The sequence below is a fragment of the Oncorhynchus tshawytscha genome, linkage group LG10, assembly GCF_018296145.1.
Source record: "Oncorhynchus tshawytscha isolate Ot180627B linkage group LG10, Otsh_v2.0, whole genome shotgun sequence".
NCBI classification, from domain to species: domain Eukaryota; kingdom Metazoa; phylum Chordata; class Actinopteri; order Salmoniformes; family Salmonidae; genus Oncorhynchus; species Oncorhynchus tshawytscha.
Genome location: NC_056438.1, coordinates 45,834,770 through 45,857,505, shown reverse-complemented (window position 1 = coordinate 45,857,505; position 22,736 = coordinate 45,834,770). Strand labels below are relative to the sequence as shown.

The 22,736-nt window shown below is 42.6% G+C and overlaps 1 protein-coding gene across 4 annotated transcripts in view; it reads left to right on the top strand.

Annotated features, from left to right (window-relative positions):
- The window catches only part of LOC112260287 (CMP-N-acetylneuraminate-beta-1,4-galactoside alpha-2,3-sialyltransferase), an 87,648-nt gene that overhangs the window by 17,965 nt on the left and 46,947 nt on the right, over window positions 1-22,736 (top strand). For 3 of the 4 annotated variants that reach the window (XM_024435276.2, XM_024435277.2, XM_024435278.2), the window contains 4 exons: window positions 1,206-1,346; window positions 16,898-16,945; window positions 19,040-19,082; window positions 20,331-20,423. In XM_024435276.2, the coding sequence (XP_024291044.1) occupies window positions 1,238-1,346; window positions 16,898-16,945; window positions 19,040-19,082; window positions 20,331-20,423 (293 nt within the window). In that variant the 5' untranslated portion in view covers window positions 1,206-1,237. The remainder of the gene's footprint in view (window positions 1-1,205; window positions 1,347-16,897; window positions 16,946-19,039; window positions 19,083-20,330; window positions 20,424-22,736) is intronic. The other variant, XM_024435279.2, reaches the window with a different exon arrangement.

Genomic DNA, 22,736 nt, shown 5'->3' with positions numbered 1-22,736 from the left:
TGGACATGGCACAGTATATTGTAGAATATATTAAAGGAATGGTTTCATTATCCAGATCCAGTCACTATTTCTTCGTTTTTCGGTGCTACGCTCAGATCTCAGGGCATAGTGGCTTTTCCTTTGTCTCAGTGGAAACAAGGGAACCGATGTTAGAGGAAGCCAGTTGGATAATATTACCTCAGTTATGGAGAGAATGAGACCTTTTTTATGTTTTGGGAAATTAAAAAACGTCTCTCTCACAAGACTATACTGTATGATTAGCCTAGTTTGGGTTTTGGCTCAGCATAAAATCTTTCTTTAACTACAAAGTGTTGACCACTTTCAACCATTGCAGTTTCTTAAGTAGCTGACAAGCAGGGTGTGCTTTACCTGTTAAAACATACTTCTTTATCTTCCCCATCCCCATGAGCACTGATCTTAGCATAATGGAAAAGTGAAACTAATAGCACTTATTGGTGATCCACCTTATTGCATAAACGCTGCATTGGGTAGTCTTAGATTGATTGTCTCTAAAGAGCGTAAAGGGTTCTCCCGAGGATTTTTTTTTAACAAGGTTGTGGCGCCACTAAGTACGGACGAGGGGAGGTCCCTAGGGGGGGCAGAGATTTTTGCGTGTTTGAACACCTGTAACTACCATTTTCTGAAATCTAGAAAAAAAATGGCCTTATAACAAATATTTTAAAAAGCATTGCTCTAGATTACAATGCCTCTCTTACATTCTTTGGGCAGAGCCCAAGAGTAGATTGGGTGAGGTTTGACATTAGCCTAAGCCAGGGATCATCATTTATTTTTCATGATTGGATTGTGGGGAGCAGGAACAATTTGTACTGCAAATTGACTGCAAGAAGCCTGGACAGATATAATGTTTTACTCAAATGAAATCATTTCAAACCTTGCTTACCTTTTTTGTATATGATCACGTGTCTCTTTATTATGTATGGGAATACTTGTACAGATTTCCAAAATGTAAAATCAATTGGAGCTGATATCCTGGTGTCTCTTTTATGTCCAACAATGAAAATGCTAAATATATATAAAGCGTTTTTCTGCTCAGAACTTGGGGGGTGGGGGGGCAAATAAAACACACCAGTTGGGGAACCCTGGCCTAAGTGATTTCTCACAGCCAGTCATCCTATTTGCACTGACTATTTGCACTGACTCCTTCATTCTCAACTCCCTTTTCCTCCTCTGCATCTGTCCTGTAGGTGATGTGCCATGTGAATGACTGAGAACCACCATGAAGCCCTCACACAAGCTGCTGTTCGTCCTGTGCCCCATGCTGGTCCTGGGCTTCATCTACTACTCCTCTGGGAAGCTACACCTGCACGTATGGGGCCAGAAGCCACGTGAGTTACTCTTGACAGCCTACTACGCCTCTCTCCAATCATCCATCCATTCGCCTGTCTATTTACTAGACTGCTGGTCTGCCTCTTTTTGAATTGACTTGCTGATTTATCTGTCTTTGTGTCTCTGTCTCCTTGTCGGTCAAGCTACTGTCTCTCTGTCTGTCAACCTGTGTGCTTGTCAGTCAGTCCATTGTTCACGGATGGTCTCGTCTGGCTGGTCTGTCAGTTTGTGTGTCAAGTCTTCCTCACTTCCTGTTGCAGTTTTGGACCACAAGCGTATATCTCGATTTGCCCGTTAGTCCCATCAGTCAATGCCTCCCCCGGTCCCCTTGGGAGAGCTTAATTAGAGTTGATATACAGCCGTTCAGACTCCCTGTCTGACTTCCTGCTACTAGAGAGGATTGCAACAGACCATGCAAGACAGGTCTAGCTGTTTGCTATATACTGAACATGTATTACTATTCTCTAGGTAGCCCATTTCTCTCATTCATTTCCTGTAGCTGACGAGGACTACATTTCCACCTGGACGGTACTTCTACAGCAGGGTTTTCTAACTGGCGGCCTGCAGGTTTTTAATTGGTTTATTTCTGAGCAAAAAAAACATTTAGATTTTTACAATTTTATTGTTAGACATAAGACTGTGAGAACACCAGGAAATCATCTCCAAGTGATTTTATTTTGTAAATCTGTTTAAGCAAGGTTTGATATGATTGTTCTATGCCGATATTATATCTGTTTCAGTTTCTTGCGGTCAATTTGCCATTGACAAATTATTTGTAATCATGTTCCGGTCCCCCGACCATCCGCTGTGGTCAGCGCCCGAACCCACCTGGCATTTCTGGATATTGGTTGATTATGAATCAGGGTGATGGAGAGGGTTACGTGAAGGTGGAAAATCTAAACCTGACAGTGTGTGGATGGTGGGGTGATGTTTCACTAGTGCGGGTCCCTGAAACTGTTCTTTGTAACCAGTAGAGGGGGCTAAAAGATATCCAATAAACATGCCCTGGAAATATTTGAACTGGCAGGCGGAGGTGTGTTTCATATCAGCAGGGAACACTGTATTTGTGCTTCTCGGTGGAAAGTAAAAAAAATATAGATATATATTTTGTGCTTTAGACTATGGTTGGCTCTGAGAAACATGTAGCCGGAGACTTTGTGTTGAAGGAAGCTTGTGGGACTACAAGAATATCAGTTTGACACTTCAAGTTTTGGGGTCTTGTCCACCGGAGGGTACAGTAACAGCACAGTGAGACAGGCGTCCGAAAGGGGGCGCCTAGCTTTTGGATGCCATCCTAAGTATCGGACTTCCTCAAGTTATCGCCGCGGTTCCAATAACTTGTCTTACTCTTTGTATACTCCTCCCATTTAAATTAGTAATAAACATTGGAATTTTAGATAGGTGTGCTCCTTCAAAGAATCTTATTTGAGTCTTTCATTTCACTCCTCTGAAGTTGTATTTTTTTGTCATTCGAGTTATTCCAAAAAGATGAATTAGTTATTTGAAATATATATTCAGAAAGGATTTATGAGGGTTCCGAAGTCACTGTTTCCAATTATTATATTTCTCACAACACCAAGATGGCAAATATTTATTCCAGAAAAATACTATTTGGGAGTTGGAGCTTTTTGCATGCTGCTGCCAGATGTTGAGGTCCCAATGTTTTATTTGTCCAAGAGGACAGGTAGCATGTTGACAAGTCAATTTTGTGTGCTCTCCGAAACTCTGACCTTGTGATCTGTTATTTCACCAGAGAGAATCAAACAGGATAATCCCTGTTCTACACTTTTGAAGTATTCTACTCTGGGAGTCTTTGAGTCACCGTTCAAGGTGCATACCCTTTTCAACTACTGTTATGTGAATATGTATCCTTACAGTGAATAGGCTACATTTTATATTGGTGTTTTACAATGTAGGCCTAACACTAAACTGGGGTGTCACAAACCCTGAAATGGTCAACCGAGCAGGTAGGCTATAGGGCTGAGTCCTCATGTTTGAACCTATTTTTGAAGGCTATTTTGGCTTTTATGACCTACCTGACCCCTTGAACTTCAAACAAGTTCATATGAATGTTTTCATTCCCACTATGGCTACTCGAGAGGACACTTCTGAAGTTGTCGTGACAAGACCCCTGTGTGCATCGCTTTACACGTCAATATTTAGGGTCCCCGGTTTCTCTCTCTGATTTCATTACTTTCAAGGATTAGAGCAATGATGCCCACATTGCCCATATACTACACTTGGTTATAGTGTCAGGAGACTGAGCCCCCTCTCCCAAGTCCAATTGCACATCACTGACTAAGGGGTCTTTATTCATCTCTCATAGAGATGCCTTGGCTGGATTTGAGTGAGTGTTTCAGTTTGACAGTCAGTCTGTATCCGTTTAATATCAGAGCCTTTCGAGGCCTGTAAGTGGTCCTCCACTACAGACAAATTTAATGAACCGTGACAACCGGAAACGGCTTGACGGTGTGCAGTAGGCAGTGAGAGCATTAGCCCCCGTTGACTTATGTATGATTAAGGCTTAGTTAGCATTGGAGAAGAGGACATCTTGACATGTTATCGTTTCTCCCAGCCCTCATCACTTCTGTTTGCCACCCTCGGCACTGTCACGCAGGTGTGACTGAAAGTGGACACCCAGTTTTTGTCTGTTGGTATATCACCCAAAGGTGTTGCCTGTGAAAGATCACACCTGTGTTTGGTGTATAACCAATTTGTGGTTTGCGTTGGCGACAATCTATGCAGCACATTAGCCACCTGTGGCATCATACACAGCTTTTGTTCTTTCTACACAGCTAGGTTTTTATCTAGGCAAGGCCGCAAGCACGCTTGGCTATATGGTTACAATTAGTTCAGTTCCTAATTGGGAATTGTATTTGTTAACACGGACTTGTTGTACCATTTGAGAGTTTGGTTAAAATGCCAGTTTATGGCATAGGTATGTGCATCTTTCCCTTCTATATACATGCTTTCCAATACCGGAACGATATGTTTTAGTTTGAAACAAATCGATGCGATATGAGGATTTGTTGAATAAACACATTAATTTCCCATTCTAAATTCAAACCTGTTGCTGATGGTGCTCATGAGCTGGGTCTCTGAGCTGATTTCTCTCTCTCTGTGTGTGTGTGTGTGTGAGAGAATTGTGTTTGTCTATGGTATGTACTATGTAGACACCTGATTTGAGCCGTAAGGGAGACTAGGCATCTACCACGACCAGATTAGGAAACGCAGTGATGTTCCCCTGACCCAAGGTTCTGAAATCCCATCACGTACTAATTAATTTGTCATTTTTGCCGATTTGAATTGTTAGCGGTTTGCAGTAACAAATTGAGTTGGAAACAATCAACTATCATTCTGAAGACTAAGATGCCTAGTTTGTGTCATATTTTAAATACGTTTGATATTTTTTTCCTGAATTGTGTACATTTTCACCTCAGATTCTTATTACCCAAATGTGTCCAGATTAAATTCTCTGGTAATTTTGCTTTTAGATTATTATTTTTTGAATTAAACATTGTTGCTATAGTTTGTCCAGAAACCATAATGTTTATGCTACTTGAAGTTTACATAAAACTATATTTATTACATAAAAACATTGTCTGTGGACATGTGTTTTTACAGCAATGACGGTAATGAGAAACATCATTTTTTAAAGAAAGTTGTTGTAACGGTTTTCTTCTGGTGAAAGAGAGGCGGACCAAAATGCAGCGTGGTTAGTTTTGTACATCTTTAATAAAGATTAAAATACAACAATCTACAAAACAAGAAACGTGAAAAAACCGAAACAGTCAGCCATCCTGGCTGAATGGCGGATCCTGGCTGACTGGCGGATCTAACGGATCCTGGTAGACTGGCGGCTCTGGCGGATCCTGGCTCCTGGCTGACTGGCGGCACTGGCGGCACTGGCGGCTCCTTGCAGACTGGCGGCACTGGCGGCTCCTTGCAGACTGGCGGCACTGGCGGCGCTGGGCAGACTGGCGGCACTGGCGGCGCTGGGCAGACTGGCGACTCTGATGGCGCTGTGCAGACGGGAAGCTCCGGCAACGCTGGAGAGAAACTCTGGAAGCGCTGGACTGAGCTCTGGCGCCTCTGGACTGAGGGGCAGGAGCTCTGGCGCCTCTGGACTGAGGGGCGGGAGCTCTGGCAGCACCGGACAGGCGGGAGACTCCGGCTGCGCTGGACTGAGGAGCTCTGGCGCCTCTGGACTGAGGGGCGGGAGCTCTGGCAGCGCCGGACAAGCGAAGCACACTATAGGCCTGGTGCGTGGTGCTGGCACTGGTGGTACTGGGCCGAGGACACGCACAGGAAGCCTGGTGCGGGGAGCTGCCACCAGAGGGCTGGTGCGTGGAGGTGGTACTTGATAGACCGGACCGTGCAGGCGCACTGGAGCTCTTGAGCACCGAGCCTGCCCAACCTTACCCGGTTGAATGCTCCCGGTCGCCCTGCCAGTGCGGCGAGGTGGAATAGCCCGCACTGGGCTATGCAGGTGAACCGGGGACACCATGCGCAAGGCTGGTGCCATGTAAGCCGGCCCAAGGAGACGCACTGGAGACCAGATGCATAGAGCCGGCTTCATGACACTTGGCTCGATGCTCTAGCCCGGCCGATACGAGGAGCTGGTATGTACCGCAGCATAACACGGTGCCTGCCCGGTCTCTCTAGCCCCCCGGTAAGCACAGGAAGTTTGCGCAGGGCTCCTACCTGGCGTCGCCATACTTCCTGTGTGCCCCCCCCAATACATTTTTGTGGCTGACTCTCGGGCTTCCTTGCCAACCGTGTTCCCCTGTATCGCCAGCTCCTCTCTCCGGCTGCGTCTGCTCTCCTAAGTGCCTCCACCTGTTCCCATGGGAGGCGATCTCTTCCAGCCAGTATTTCCTCCCAAGTGTAACAACCCTTGCCGTCCAAAACGTCTTCCCATGTCCATTCCTCCTTTCACTGCTCCTGCTGCTACTGCCTGTCACCACACCGCTTGGTCCTGTTGTGGTGGGTGATTCTGTAACAGTTTTCTTCTGGTGAAAGAGAGGCGTACCAAAATGCAGCGTGGTTAGTTTTGTACATCTTTAATAAAGATGAAAATACAACAATCTACAAAACGTGAAAAAAACGAAACAGTCCTATCTGGTGCCACAAACACAAAGACAGGAACAATCACCCACAAAACCCAACACAAAACAGGCTACCTAAATATGGTTCCCAATCAGAGACAATGACTCACACCTGCCTCTGATTGAGAACTATATCAGGCCAAACATAGAAATAGACAAACCAGACACACAACATAGAATGCCCACCCAGCTCACGTCCTGACCAACACTAAAACAAGGAAAACACACAAGAACGATGGTCAGAACGTGACAGTTGTAGTCACCCCATGATGCATCTTCTAGAGCAGGTATTCCCAAACATTTTCAAACAGTGAGGTTTTTTTCTCTCTCGCCCGAGTAGCCCCGTTTTACTGCCAAAAATAAAATGAAACGATCTAGTGTTTAGCGAAATAACAACACAATGTCAAATACAGGTAGCCTAGTCAAATAATATACATCCAATCACATTAACCGTTACTCTTGTGGGAATTCCACTAACGGTCTGTATGTAGCTAAACATAGCTGCTGCTCATGTTAGTATCTGTACTGATGTCTCAAAAGCCATGACAGGTAGACATATTGGAGTGGTAACACACATGCAAGCTATCGCTCCCGACGCCACTTGGGTATACTACAGCATCCACAGAGAAGATCTTGCTGCCAAGGGAATGTCTGACAGCTTGGAAGACATTTGACACTACAGTGAAAATGGTTAACTTTGTTAGAGCAAGGCCCCTGAACTCTCGTGTATTTTCTGCACTATGCAATGGTATGGTCAGCGACCGTGTAACACTTTTTCAACATGCAGAAGTGCGCTGGTTATCAAAGGGACAAAGTATTGACACTTTTTTGAAATGAGACGAGCTTAAAGTTGTCTTTACTGACCATAATTTTAATTTGTCTGACTGCTTGCATGATGACGTGTTTCTCACACCACTGGCCTATCTGGGTGATGTTTTATCTCAGCTGAATGATCTGAATCTAGGATTACAGGGACTCTTCGCAACTATATTCAATGTGCGGGACAAAATTTGAGGCTATGATTAAGAAGTTGGAGCTCTTCTCTGTCTGTATTAACAAGGACAACACGCAGGTCTTTCCATCATTGTATGATTTTTTTTTGTGTGTGCAAATGAACTCAAGCACCTCTTACGTCGACCTGGGACGTCTGCGTCCCATCTAGGCATCTGGAAATGCAAATGCGCTACGCCAAATGCTAATAGCACTCGTTAAAACTCAAACGCTCATCAAAACACACATGCAGGGCATTGAATTAAAGCTACACTCGTTGTGAATCTAGCCAACAAGTCAGATTATTAAAATGCTTTTCGGCGAAAGCATGAGAAGCATGAGAAGCTATTATCTGATAGCATGCAACACCCCGAAATACCTGAAGGTGACGTAAACAAAAGAATTAGCGTAGCCGGCGCTACACAAATAGCAGAAATAAAATATAAAACTTTCATTACCTTGGACGAGCTTCTTTGTTGGCACTCCTATATGTCCCATAAACATCACTATTGGGTCTTTTTTTTCGATTAAATCGGTCCATATATACCCAAAATATCCATCTATGGAAACTATGTGATTCAGAAAAAAAGACAGTTTCAAAACGCTACGTCATTTTTTTTAAATTAAAAAAGTCGACGACAAACTTTCACAAAACACTTCGAAATACTTTTGTAATCCAACTTTAGGTATTAGTAAACGTTAATAATCTATCAAATTGATCACGAGGCGATGTGTATTCAATAGCTCCACGTCTTCAAATCATCTTCCAAAATCTCTCTTCCATTACGTCCTGTCGGAGACTGGATGGAAAGTGGTCTCTCTTCCTCGTTTGACCAAGGAACAACTCCCAGGCAATTGACAAGAGTGGTGACATCGTGTGGAAGCTGTAGGACTTGCAATCTCGGCCCTATTTAATTTCGTGCCCCTTGAAGAATACATGCAAGTGGCGCATGGATATTTTTTTCAGTTTTCAGTGATCAGTTTTTCTTGCGCTTTTCGATGAAACAGACGCTCTGTTATAGTCACAGCAGTGATTTAACCAGTTTTAGAAACGTGAGTGTTTTCTATCCACACATACTAATCATATGCATATACTATATTCCTGGCATGAGTAGCAGGACGCCGAAATGTTGCGCGATTTTTAACAGAATGTTCGAAAAAGTAGGGGGTAGGATCAACAGGTTAACCTCTCTGGGATATGTGGGACGGTAGCGTCCCACCTCGCCAACAGCCAGTGAAATTGCATGGCACCAAATTCAAAACAACAGAAATCCCATAATGAAATTCCTCAAACAAACAAGTATTTTACACCATTTTAAAGATAAACTTCTTGTAAATCCAGCCACAGCGTCCGATTTTAAATGGGCTTTATGGCGAAAGCACACCAAACGATTGTTAGGTCAGCACCTAGTCACAGAAAACCATCCAGCCATTTTCCAGCCAAGGAGAGGGCTCACAAAAATCTGAAATGGCGATTAAATTAATCACTAACCTTTGATCTTCATCAGATGGCACTCACAGGACTTCATGTTACACAATAAATTGTTTTGTTCGATAAAGTTAATCTTTATGTCCAAAAACCTCATTTGAAATTGGTGTGTTATGATCAGAAATGCATTGTCTCAAACAAACATCCAGTGAAAGTGCAGAGAGCCACATCAAATTGCAGAAATACTCATAATAAACATTGATAAAAGATACAAGTGTTATGCATGGAAATATAGATAAACTTCTCCTTAATGCAACCGCTGTGTCTGATTTCAAAAAGACTTTACTGCGAAAGCACACCTTGCGATTATGTTAGGTCAGCGCTAGTCACAGAAAAACATCCAGACATTTTCCAAAGAAAGAGAGAGGTGTCAGAAAAGTCAGAAATAGCGTTATAAATATTCACTTACCTTTGATGATCTTGATCGGAATGCACTACCAGGAATCCCAGTTCCACAATAAATGTTTGTTTTGTTCGATAAAGTCCATCATTTATGTCCAAATACCTCCTTTTTGCTTGCACGTTTAGCCCAGTAATCTAAATGCATAATGCGCGATCACTTGTTCAGACGAAATGTCAAAGTTCTATTACAGTTCGTAGAAACATGTCAAACGATGTATAGAATCAATCTTTAGGATGTTTTTATCATAAATCTTCAATAATGCTCCAACCGGAGAATTCCTTTGTCTTTAGAAATGCAATGGAACGCAGCTACCTCTCACGGCCACGCGTGTGATCAGCTCATGGCACTCTGCCTGACCTCTGGCTCAAACAGCTCTCATTCTCTCCTCCTTCACAGTAGAAGCCTGAAACAAGGTTCTAAAGACTGTTGACATCTAGTGGAAGCCTTAGGAAGTGCAATATGACCCCATAGACACTGTATATTCGATATGCAATGACTTGGAAAAATACAAACCTCAGATTTCCCACTTCCTGGTTGGATTATTTCTCAGGTTTTTGCCTGCCATATGAGTTCTGTTATACTCACAGACATCATTCAAACAGTTTTAGAAACTTCAGAGTGTTTTCTATCCAAATCTAACTAATAATATGCATATTCTAGCTTTTGGCCCTGAGTAGCAGGTAGTTTACTCTGAGCACCTTTTTATCCAAGCTTCTCAATACTGCCCCCCCAGTCCCAAAGTTAAGACACTGATGCCCTTTGCAACCACGTACCTATGTGAGAGTGGATTCTTGACCCTCACTAGCATGAACTAAATACAGGCACAGAATGTGCATGGAAAATTATTTAGACTGACTCTCTCCAATACAACCCAACATTGCAGAGTTGTGTGCATCCTTTCAAGCACACCCTTTCTCATTAACCTGTGGTGAGTTATTCACAATTTTCAATGAACAAATAAGGTTTTATATGTTAGATGGTTAACTAAAGAGCAACATTTATTGATTATTATGATTATTATTATTTGTGCCCTGGTCCAATAAGAGCTCTTTGTCACTTCCCACGAGCCGGGTTGTAGAGTGTGTGTGGCAGGCTTACAATGATGTCAAAAAAACATTTGAGTGTGCGCTGACCCTGGTGCTAGAAGGGGTACGCAGCTGGAGGTTGAATGTTTTGAAGGGGTACGGGACTATAAAAAGTTTGGGACCCACTGCTCTAGAGGAGTAGTCCTTAGATGAGAACAATTTAATTTCTTCAGTCATATGTGGGAATGAGGATTTTATTCTCAAACACCACCTTTATGACACTTGACCTTCTCATTATCGAAATGACTAAAAAGCTCATTCTGAAACATTGAGAACCATTACCTTACCAAGCTTTAGTGATGTGATCAATTGTTTACTGACTCATAATGGCGGTCTCATTACTGAAACACATATTTCTCATTGCTGGGAAATTTTTAGGTCCATTTTGGTAACGAGAACAAAGCCACAATCTGGAGTTTGTGTTTCAGCAAAGAGCAACCCCCCACTTAGAGGATATCCCCGATTTCGACATGTGTTTTAGCACTTACCTATACTGTTTGATATCCCTATACAGTTTTTTTGGTCCATATCCCACATATTTTATTTTATAGGCATATCATGTTGTGCCATTTGTCCATAGGATTCCATTCAATTTAGAAATGTAAATACCTTAGAACCAACCACTCAACCACTAATACACTGATATTACCTGTAAAGACCCTGGGGAATTAACTTTTTCTAAACAAGTCACCTTTTTTATGCTTTTGAAAATACATTCATGTAATTACAGTACTTATACTTAATGCAATTTTAGAATACATTTAGCTTAAGTGATTTTTGTATTATGCAAGGCATTTGGGATGAACAAATTACCGTTTGATTTATTGAGTTACTGAATCTCTAATAGAGCTCAATACAGTTTTTCAATGGCAAACTATCTAACACTCATTACCGAAACATGCATTCTCATTTCCGAAATCTGTTTATTACTGTAATGCACCAATATTTCGGAAATGCTATGAAAAATGTAATGAATACTTTAGTAATTTTGGCTTAATCTGATAGTGTGCCATTTTTGTTCTTTATTCAAATGTGTACTTGAAAATAACACGTATACACAAGTAATTATAATAAAAAACATTGAGGAAAGGTTGTGTTGGGGTAATGAGATTAAGTGTGCGTGTTTTCAGTGTTATTTTTAAGTCAGGCCTTCTCATTAAGTGAGAAATGTTAAATATTAGATGGAACTTTTTTGGACTTCAAACTATTGCGGTAATGAGAATTTTTGCATTGGTAGTTGTGGAAATTGTAGTAAAATGTTATAATATCTGATCAATAAACATAATATTTATGAAATAACTGCAGATCTTAATCTTAGTGATCCAAGAGGATTTATGGTGGCATAATATTTTTTTGGTTAAGTGCCAGTTTTGTGAGAATCACCCTTGAGCTAGTAATGTATCAATATTTATAGTTTACAAATTAGCTAGGACATAGCCAATTAATGGATAAACAAATATATATATGTATCACAACTTTGGATATCACCCGATCTCAAAATCAAATGGTTTTCACCGTTTGGAAGTTATGGAGTCACCTTCTCTTCTCGCTTTGGCCATGCAGTGCACCCAACAAAAGTGATTGCTGTCCTTGTTATGAAATTATCAACTTTACCCTCTATAAAAAAATTACCATATACACTGATTGTTTAAAGCAAAACTAAGCTGATGGTGAACCTGAACCATCAAAATAAAATCTATTGTAAAGTATCGTTCAGCAGGTATAGCCAGATATATTGTCTCGGGTAGCTTTTATTTTGGTAAAACACACATCAAATTTCATTGGTCACATACACATATTTAGCAGATGGTATTGCGGGTGTAGCGAAATGTTTGTGTTCCTAAATTCAACAGTGTACACACCTAAAAGTAAAATACTGAATTTAAGAAATATATCAATATTGGGACAAGCTATGTCAGAGTGGCATTGACTAAAATACAGTAGAATACAGTATATACATATGAAATTAGTAAAACAGTATGTAAACATTATTAAAGTGACTAGTGTCCCATTTTATTAGACATGGAATCACTGGTCACTTTCTAAGGTGCAGGGTTTAGTAACCCGGTGGTAGCCGGCTAGTGATGGCTATTTTATCAGTCTGATGGCCTTGAGATGGAAGCTGTTTTTGTCTCTCGGCCCCAGCTTTGATGCACCTGTACTGACCTCAGCTCCTGGATGATAGTGGGGTGAACAGGCTGTGGCTCAGGTGGTTGATGTCCTTGATGATCTGTTTGGCCTTATGACATCGGGTGCTGTAGATGTCCTGGAGGCAGGAAGTCTGTCCCTAGTGATGCATTGGGCAGACCGCACCACCCTCTGGAGAGCCCTACGGTTGTTGGCGGTGCAGTTGCATCGCTTGCATGGTGGCCCGTCAGGAAGTCCAGGGTGGGGTTCAGACCCAGGTCCCTGAGCTTAATGATGAGCTTGGAGGGTACTTATGGTGTTGCTGCCTGAGCTATAGTCCATGAACAGCATTCTTACATAGGTATCCCTCTTGTCCAGATGGGATAGGGCAGTAGGATGGTGACTGCGTCGTCTGGATATCTATTGGGGCAGTATGCAAATTGATGGGTTATAGGGTGTCAGATAAGGTGGAGGTGACATGATCCTTAACTAGCCTCTCAAGCTACTTCATTAAGACAGAAGTGAGTGCTACGGGGTGATATTCATTTAGTTCAGTTACCTTTGCTTTGCTTTCTTGGGTACAGGAACAATGGTGGAGATCTTCAAGCAAGTGGTGACAGCAGACTGCGACAGGGAGGGTTTATCATGCTTAAATGTCTTACTCATGTCGGCCATAGAGAACGAGAGCCCACAGTCCTTGGGAGCGGACCTCGTCGGTGGCACTGTGTTATCCTCAAAGCGTGTGAAGGTGTTTGGCTTGTCCGGGAGCAAGACGTCCACAATGTGGCATGTTTTCCCTTTGTAGTCCGTGATTGTCTGTAGACCCTGCCACATACGTCTCGTGTCTGCGCCGTTGAATTACGACTCCACTTTTTCTCTGTACTGATGTTTTGCCTGTGATTGCCTTACGGAGGGAATAACTACACTGTTTGTATTTAACCATATTCCCAGTCACCTTTGCCGTAGTTAAATGCTGTGGTTCGCATTTTCAGTTTTTCGCGAATGCTGTCATCTGCCAACGGTTTTTGGAACCCCTATACATTTCCTAACTCAGTCACCTGGCCCGTGTAATAGGTCAATGTTATTCTCAGAGGAAACCCAGAACATATCGCAGTCCGCGTGATCAATCTTGAAGCATGGATTCCGATTCAGACCAGCGTTGAATAGACCTTAGCACGGGTACATCCTGTTTGAGTTTCTGCCTATAGGAAGGGAGAAGCAGAATGGAGTCGTGGGGGGGGGAGGGGGAGGGGCAGGGCCTTGTAGCTATCCCGGAAGGGAAAGTAACAATAGTCGAGTGTTTTTGAAGCGCGAGTACTCGAGGCAATGTGTTGATAGAACTTCTGTAGAGTTTTCCTCAAATTTGCTTTCAAGTCCCCAGCTACTATAAATGCAGCCTCAGGACATGTGGTTTCCAGTTTGCACGAAGTCCAATGTAGTTCCTTGAGGGCTGTCGTGGTATCTGCTTGAGGGGGAATATATACGGCTGTGACTATAATATAATTCTCTTGGGGAGGTAATATGGTTGGCATTTGAGGTATTCTAGGTAAGGTAAACAAAACAACTTGAGTTCCTGTATATTATAATAAAAACATTTTTGTAAAACAATTTGAGGAAAAATAAATATCATTCATCTTGATTAGATAAGTATTCAACCCCTTGAGTCAATACATGTTAGAATTACCTTTGGCAGCAATTACAGCTTTGAGTGTTTCTGAGTAAATCTTTCCACACCTGGATTGTGTAACATTTGACGATTTATTATTTTCAAAATTCTTCAAGCCCTGTCAAATTGGTTGTTGATCATTGCTAGACAATGGGTCTTGCCATAGATTTTCAAGCAGATTTAAGTCAAAACTGTAACTCTGCCACTCGGAACATTCACTGTCTTATTTTGGTAAATGTTACAAGCCTTCGTTGTTATATTTTGAGGTTGGCGCACTGATTGGTGTCACTTCGTTAATCAGTATGTATTCCACTTGTCCTGGCATGTCATCTCATTTGGTCAGGTCTTTCATCTGTGATATTTAAGAGCGGCTGGCCCAGCGCTCCAGTGTTCTTGCAAGATGTGGAGGGTTAACACATTTGATTGTATTTAAAAAAAAATGTAATCATTTTTCTGATCTTCCCTGTTTTCATTTTTGTCCACCTTTTGGTTTTCTCCCTGTCTTTAAGCTTGGTGTGAGCTTTTATTTTGTTTGCCTCTTCTTGGGCAAATTTAGTGGGCGCTCATGGTGGGTGTCTTTTTGGGTCCCAGTTGTTGCTAGTCAACTTTCAGAGGACACCCCTATGAGTGTCTTTCAGAAGACCTTCTAGAACCCACTGTTAATTCCGCCTTCTGTTTGAGCGACAATGTTTGATTTCTTGCTGGGGGACGTAACGGTAAGCAACTTCAGTGTAGGTTTGGCCTTGTCTTTTGGGTTATTGTCCTGCGCACCAGTGAATCGTTACATCCCTAGTATGGCCATTTTTTGTGCACTTAAATACTAGGGTAGTACCAAACAAAACCCAGGGTTTCCGGCCTAGAATAGCCATGCCTCCTGCTTTGCTTTAATGATCAAACAGAATACAATTCATGACTCCTGTCTCATTGTTCAGCAGAGGTCTGTTGGTTGCTTAATCATCAGCAGTTGGATAAAAGAACACGACAGCTGTCCTCTGCTTATTTTGATAGAGGAATATTTTGTTGCTCGTGAAGACATGGGATGGTTCTGTTTGAACCTGATCCTCTGTATGCAAGAGTTCGCCATATTTATCTCTTTGAAATATAAATTAAAAAGACTAATCTGTAAGGGGAAGTGGAAAGGAAATGCGGACCTGTTGCCAACTGCTAAAGATAACAAACCCTCATAAACAGGGCAGGGGGATTCAAAGGTCAGGGTGGGTCCGCAGTTAATTGAATTAAGTTAAACAGTTTTACACGCCCTGATAGGCAATGGTTACATTTATACGCCCTCCGTAATGGGCCAGTCCAACCTGCCTGAAAATCACATGGACTTTAGGAGTAGTCTCCTCTGTCTTGAGAATATTTTGTAGGGCAAAACAACTATCTTCACTTTGAGCCCAAGCTGTGTGTGGCTGTGTCTCTGTTCATTTGTTTTCTATCCGTCTCTGTGCTTGTTTATCTGCTCTGTCTCCCAGGCCTACTCTTCCTTTTCCTGTCGAGCCCTCTTGGTCTCAGTTGCTCCAACAGCTCACCGGCAATGGCACGAGTGAGCTGCCATTCTGGCTCCTCTGATGTCCTCTAACCCATTTTGTTTGCAGAGATTTGATTCGGAGCCCACTATCATATTCCAGTCTAAAGGTCAAAGCACCACAGGTAGAGGCGCTAGCCCTCTTTCATTGGGTGACAGTGGGAAAGTGGTGCAATCGGGATGCTTAGGGGCTCACGTTGGAACATCAACTTTCTGCTAACACTACATCAAAAGCCTTGCGTTTTATCCTCTCCTTATGTCTTTCTGAAGAGAATGTGCTCATTCACTCTTTACTGTGGTCTTTGCTTGTACTGTTCAGAAACCGCAATAACAAACACTAAAATAACCGGGAAGGTGCATTTCATACACACACACACACACACACACACACACACACACACACACACACACACACACACACACACACACACACACACACACACTACGTTCAAAAGTTTGGGGTCACTTAGAAATGTCCTTGTTTTGAAAGAAAAGCATTTTTTGGGGTCAATTTTTAAAATAACATTAAATTGATCAGAAATACAGTGTAGACATTGATAATGTTGTAAATGACTATTGTAGCTAGAAATGGCTGATTTAATGGAATATCTACCTACATAGGCCCATTATCAGCAACCATCACTCCTGTGTTGCAATGGCATGTTGTGTTAGCTAATCCAAGTTTATCATTTTAAAAGGCTAGTTGATCAATAGAAAACCCATTAGAAAACCCAATTATGTGCTGATTAAAGAAGCAATAAAACAGCCTAGTTGAGTATCTGGAGCATCAGTATTTGTGGGTTTGATTTACAGGCTCAAAATGGCCAGAAACAAAGACCTTTCTTCTGAAATTCGTCAGTCTATTCTTGTTCTGAGAAATGAAGGCTATTCCATGCGAGAAATTGCCCAGAAACTGAAGATCTTATACAGCGCTTTGTACTACTCCCTTCACAGAACAGCGCAAACTGTGCTTTTCTTTAAAAAACAAGGACATTTATTTCTAAGTGACCCCAAACGTTTGAACGGTTGTGTATATATAAAAACTTTGGGTTCTAATGCCACTAACCTCTCCCCCTCCTTCCTTCTTGGCTGCGGACACTGTTTGCCATGGTAACCCCCACCGACTGGGTCTATCTGACCCTCTTGTGTTTCAGAGTTGGAAGCGGAAATTGCTCTCACCGTGGGACGAATAGTAGGCTCAGGTACAAACCTTTCCCCCCCTTTCCTCTCACCCCTTTTCAACAATACACTTCCAAGTGCCTCCTGAAAAGCATATTATACCTCAGCGGCCGTGTTCGGGGGGTTCCTCATCTCTTAAAAGTTCACGCTCCTTTTGTTTTGCGCCAATAGAGCTTCTCTGCAGTCGACATCATCCCAATTAGAAAGTAAAATGCTTACATGGAACATGTTGTGGTATTGAAAGGCAAGCAGGGGAAGATGAAACAATCAGTAAATCTGGTCTTTGATAGACGGTATTACAGAGTAGGACAGTTTTTCATTTCATAGTCGCTGCTCATCATTATTGGACTGTGTCGCCTCCCAACATCGTGCATGGCCAGACTCCCTGCAGGGCTCTGTGTCGCTGCCCACTGTTTTTACAAAGGCCCCACACTTGGCACCCTTTTCCCTGGAAAGGGCTACTGGACATGCTCCCAAACCGTTTTTTGAAAGGCGTCCTATTGAGATGGGATGGCGAGCGAGACATTTGTTTTACAGGCAAATGTGGCACCATCTCTCTCCAACCTTTTGAATCCAGTCAACAACCATGCATACCCTAGACATTGGATGGACCCCAGACACGAGTGAGTGGGGGCGTTTCAGCCTGTCTGATCCGAAAAGTGCACAACTGTGAGCTGCACGTAGACTCCTCTCGACTTTGACCACATATCCCCAAACCCAATGTGGATGGAGCAAATAAAGCATAGCTCAATTATTCATGTCGCTTGTATTAAATGTGATTCAACAGCGCCCTCTGTTGTTGATCACCAGGAGAGTACCTCTGGATCAGTCATGGAAAAGGGGCATAAAGGTTAGGCGGCAACACAGAGTCTGAAGGCATCACCTTGGTGGTTTCAGTGGCTAAGGTTTGTGCTGTACAGGCAGGGTCCTGCTGCTTTCTCCGCTCAGCTCAGGCTACAACATGCTTCCTTCCACCGACACACACTCATAGCCGCTGCATTAAAACCCATGCCCCCATCCACCCGTTTCTCTCTCTCTCTCTCTCTCTCTCTCTCTCTCTCTCTCTCTCTCTCTCTCTTTCTCTCCTCTAGCATCCCCCTGAAGGTGTAGCACAACCACAGGAGTGGTGAGATCTGCTTCCCTTTCACCCTTTTCTCCCCAATTGCTAATTGTATTGTTTTGATGAGGTGTCATTTATGTAACAGGCATGTTTTGAAATCGCTGTCCTTCATGTTTTTTTGCATCACATATATAGCCTATAGTATTTACTGGCTTCATCGGAAGATGCTGTTATGAGTTGTGAGTAATGGTAAAGATATGGATAATTGCGGAACTTTTAGAGCTTCACTAGTAACGTACTCTTAAGTCTTTGCTGTATTTTACAGAGACATGGCAAAATGTCAATACTTCAGTAGCAGTTGGTTCCAGAGACCTGGGGCATTCTGTAGACCCAAACGGTTTGACAGAATGACATATAAACTAAGTCAGCATGCCTCGTGGTAGATTGACGTCATGCCGAGTCACGTCCAGGTCACAATGCTGGATACATGTGTACACAAACGGACTGAAGTGGAATTCAAATAACTGTCTTGTGGAATTAATTTCCATGTTGAAGGACACACTATTACTAAGCTGTTAACAGTTTTCTCTTGTCTCAGGGGAAAACAGCAGGTAGATCTTTTTAAAGGCACATTTGGCTTGTGCTTCTTTCCCCCGCTCTACTGAAAAAGCCTAACTGCCAACTACGCTTGAAACGGCACCTGTGGACCCGACCCCACACGCTCCTCCTCCATAGGTGAACCACAACTGCTGTTTTTAACTTGTCATTTGGACTTGAACCTCGGCGGGAATGTTTTTGGCTGGCCTTCCTTAACACCCCCCGCTTGTTTGACCGGCCGCAAAAAAACCACTCTCTAACCCTAATGCTTTCAACCAAGTGTTTTGCTTTTCTTTATTTTTTCTTTATGAAAATGCACAGGCTGTTTACTTGGAGAGAGATGTACAACTACATTCAACATGAGGATGGATGATCACTCTGTCTCCCGTGTATGGGACGAGTCCTAGTTCACAAGCCGTTTGGACTCCTGTTTGTTAATTTCAGTTATCTCTTTTTCTAGTGTATGATAAGCAGGGCTTTCTGCTGAAGCTGGATGGACAGTTGTAAGTAAAAACAACTTTTTGGTAAAGTACAATTTTATAATTTTAAACCAATAGGGTATGGTTACTCATCTCCAATTGATTGTTGTAGTTGGTTGTCCGAGGCTATTTTTTTTAAGGAATGGACTTAGCTATAACCAAGACGTCTCCCCTCATAAGAATGGGCTATATTCAGTTTGAACAAAAACAAATCAGAAACTGAACTGGAGATGGTATCCTGAATATTAGTTGTATTCTTAGATTGACTCTGGTTCTTAGATTACACATAGCCCAATAGATGTAATCATTGGGATAATTAATCAAATGTGACATTGAATTTGTGATTTATTAATCTCACATCCATCAATCCATTCAAATAAACATTAATTGGGATTATTTTGCCCAATTTGACACCAAGCAGGTGTGCTGGGTTGAATTGTAATGGCCATATGAATCTCTATATGGCTAATGAGTGTAAAGGTTTGTTTGTGGGTTAAATGGAGGTGTTGGTTCTGGCTTATATGCAAACTTGAGTAATTTTATTTTGTTTGGCGTGAGAGCTCAGCTATGTTTGTGTGTGTGTTGCACATCCACTGTAAACTTTCATAGGAGGCCCCAGTCCCTCGTCCCCTAGCTCACAGGCCATGTTCTCATCATCACGCCGGCCTCTGAGGGCATATCTGCCCTCACCATATATTCACACTATAAGCACAACTTCAGGAGAAGGGTTATGCTGGTTCTTATCTGGGGCTGCTAATACAACTGCCTACAGCAGTGGTCCCCAATTTTGATCACTCCCTCTGACTTAGCAAAGATAGCACGTCAGCAAGAGACCCCAGTCCACTCCAGCTACAGCCTGTCCATCCACGCCCCTCTCCCCTGCCATACCCTCCCATCTTATCAACACTGACTTGGTGTGTGACAGATAGGCCTCCCATAACGCTGGGACCTCCCTCCTTTCCCCCTGTTTATTTGAACTAGTCTCATGCCATATAGCAGGTAATTAATGAGTATGATCGCAGTGAGGAGGAGATACAAGGGGCTGGTTTGAACTTGAGCTTCTTAGTCCCTACTTTACCTTTTTAAATCGGACAGGAACAGCATAGGACGGGCTTAAGGGGGCATATCAAACTGTTTTTAGTTCTATCTTCCAGGGAGATCTTTGTCTAAATTGGATTATGTGTAGATGTGCAAACACTGCTTGTTATCATGTCACGTTGTTCTCAGTCTCATCTAATCCCCTTTATCCTCCCCTCTTGGCGCCACTTACAGGCCAGCGGAGTTGGTGTACAAGTATGGCAACCTCAGCGAAGGAGTTTGCAAGCCGGGCTACGCAGCGGCCAAGATGACCGCCATCTATCCAAAGTGAGCAAAACTCCTGTTCTCGCTTCAGGGATGGATTAGTCATTGGGTGCATTTCAAGAGTCTTAAGAGGCTTCCTCTCCCTGTTTTCACCCCTTTTGTACTTTGCACTGACTTGAAAACTTGGGGCGGCAGGTAACCTAGTGGTTAGAGCGTTGGGCCAGATCGAATCCCCGAGCTGACAAGGTAAAAGTCTGTTGTTCTTCCTCTGAACAAGGCATTTAACCCACTGTTCCTAGGCCGTCAATGTAAATAAGAATTTGTTCTTAACTGACTTACCTAATTAAATAAAGCTTAAAAATAAAAAATAAAAAAAAGGTTGTAAGATGAAGGCAAATTCACAGTAGGCATATGCCATAGTTCAGTTCAGTTCAGTGGAGATGGAAAGGCAGCCACTCTAGACTATTGAGACGCTCCCTGGAGACGTTATGTCATTACTCCAGCCTGCATGGCCTACGGGGAACGGCTCGTAACATAAAAGCCCCACATTTCCACACAATCTTTTAGTTTTCAGTCATGTTTCATTCATTCATTTCCTCACCACAAACTTCATACCATTTCCCCATCAGCCCTCTGAACACAAAAGCATCTCTGTTGGGACAGCGTAACCCCCCCATCCTCTCCCCATTTGAAATGGTCACCAGCGGTGCCTCAGAGGCTTATTGTCGGAGGGGCACCGACTTCCTGTCCAGGAGGGCATGACTCATCACTTCCTCCTTCAAACACAATCCACGGAACACTTGACGGCCCTCCGTGATGTCACTGGGCCTTTGATGCCATCACTCCACCCTTCTCTCCAGCCATAGGTCATTATTCCATGAGGCCTCAATCAGCTATGGCCAATAGAGGAACATTTTCCACATAGCAGAAGATTTTCCCAAGGCATTTTACTCAGCTGCTCCTAAACGTGGAAGATGGGGACTCCATCTTAACATACGATGAGGTTGTGTTGATGTGTAGTCTGTGAAAAGATGGCTAAAAGTGTCTCATATTCGCTTAGACCAGCAATGACTGTGACAGCTTTATTAAAGATATCCTGATATTTCTTTTATTCTGTGTGTTATACTTTCTGAACAGAAAAGACTGGCATTTTTTGTGTAGATAATAGATTTCTGTACGGAAACCAAAAGGGGCCGTTGAGGCGTTACACAAATAGGCTTATGATTATTATGAGAGAAAAGGGCTTACTTGGAAGAGCTACGTTGGGGCTCTGCTAAATTAGAGCAGTCGTTAAAAAAGCCGCCTGGTTTCCAGGGAACTGCCCTCCCAACTAGGAGGCTGTGTGTTAACGATGTCTCCCAACCACTTCCTCTAATCAGCCACACGTTTTCAGATCAAAGTTCCCTACAACAGAGAGCACCTGCTTGGGACTGCATTGATTACTACCACGTTCACTTCAGTCACACACAGTTCAATTAGCACTATTAATGGCTTAGAGTGACAAAGTTGGGTGTATCTGTTAGATGTCCTAGAGTTTGAGGTTTGTCATGTGTGATTGGGGAAAGCAAAACGTGATTGGTCATACATGACATGTACAAACACAGATGCCAAACCGCTTGACTTTTTCCCCCCAAAAATTGTTACAGCCTGAATTCAAAATGGATTAAATATTTTTTCTCATCCGTCTACACATAATACCACACATCTTTTAACATTCACACCCGTGATTCAATACACCTTTGGCAGCGATTGCGGCTGTGAGTCTTTCTGGGTATGTCTCTAAGAGCTTTGCACACCTGGATTGTTTAATATTAGAACATTATTCTTTTGAAAATTCGTGCTCTGTCAAGTTGGTTATTGATCATTGCTAGACAACTGTTTTCAAGTCTTCCTATAGATTTTCAAGCCGATTTAAGTTTAAACTTTAACTTAGCCACTCAGTAACATTCAATGTGGTCTTGATGAGCAACTCTAGTGTATATTTGGCCTTGTTTTAAGTTATTGTTCTGCTGAAAGGCAAATTCATTTCCCAGTGGAAAGCAAACTCCATTCTGTTTATTTTTATCTCTCTAGTCCTTAACGATTACAAGCATACCCATACCATGATGCAGCCACCACTATGCTTGAAACTATGGAGTGTGTTACTCAGTAATGTGTTGTATTGGATTTGCCCCAAACAATTTTTGGTCCTGAATACAAAGTGTCAGTGACACAAAATCTTAATTTAATCAATTTTAAATTCAGGCTGTTACACAAAAACATGTTAACAAAGTCAAGGGGTGTGAATACTTTCTAAAGGCACTGTATGTCTGTAAACGGCTACCTCTTGGCCACTTTTCCATGTCAGGCCACTCTCATAGAGGAGTGGCAACCCCA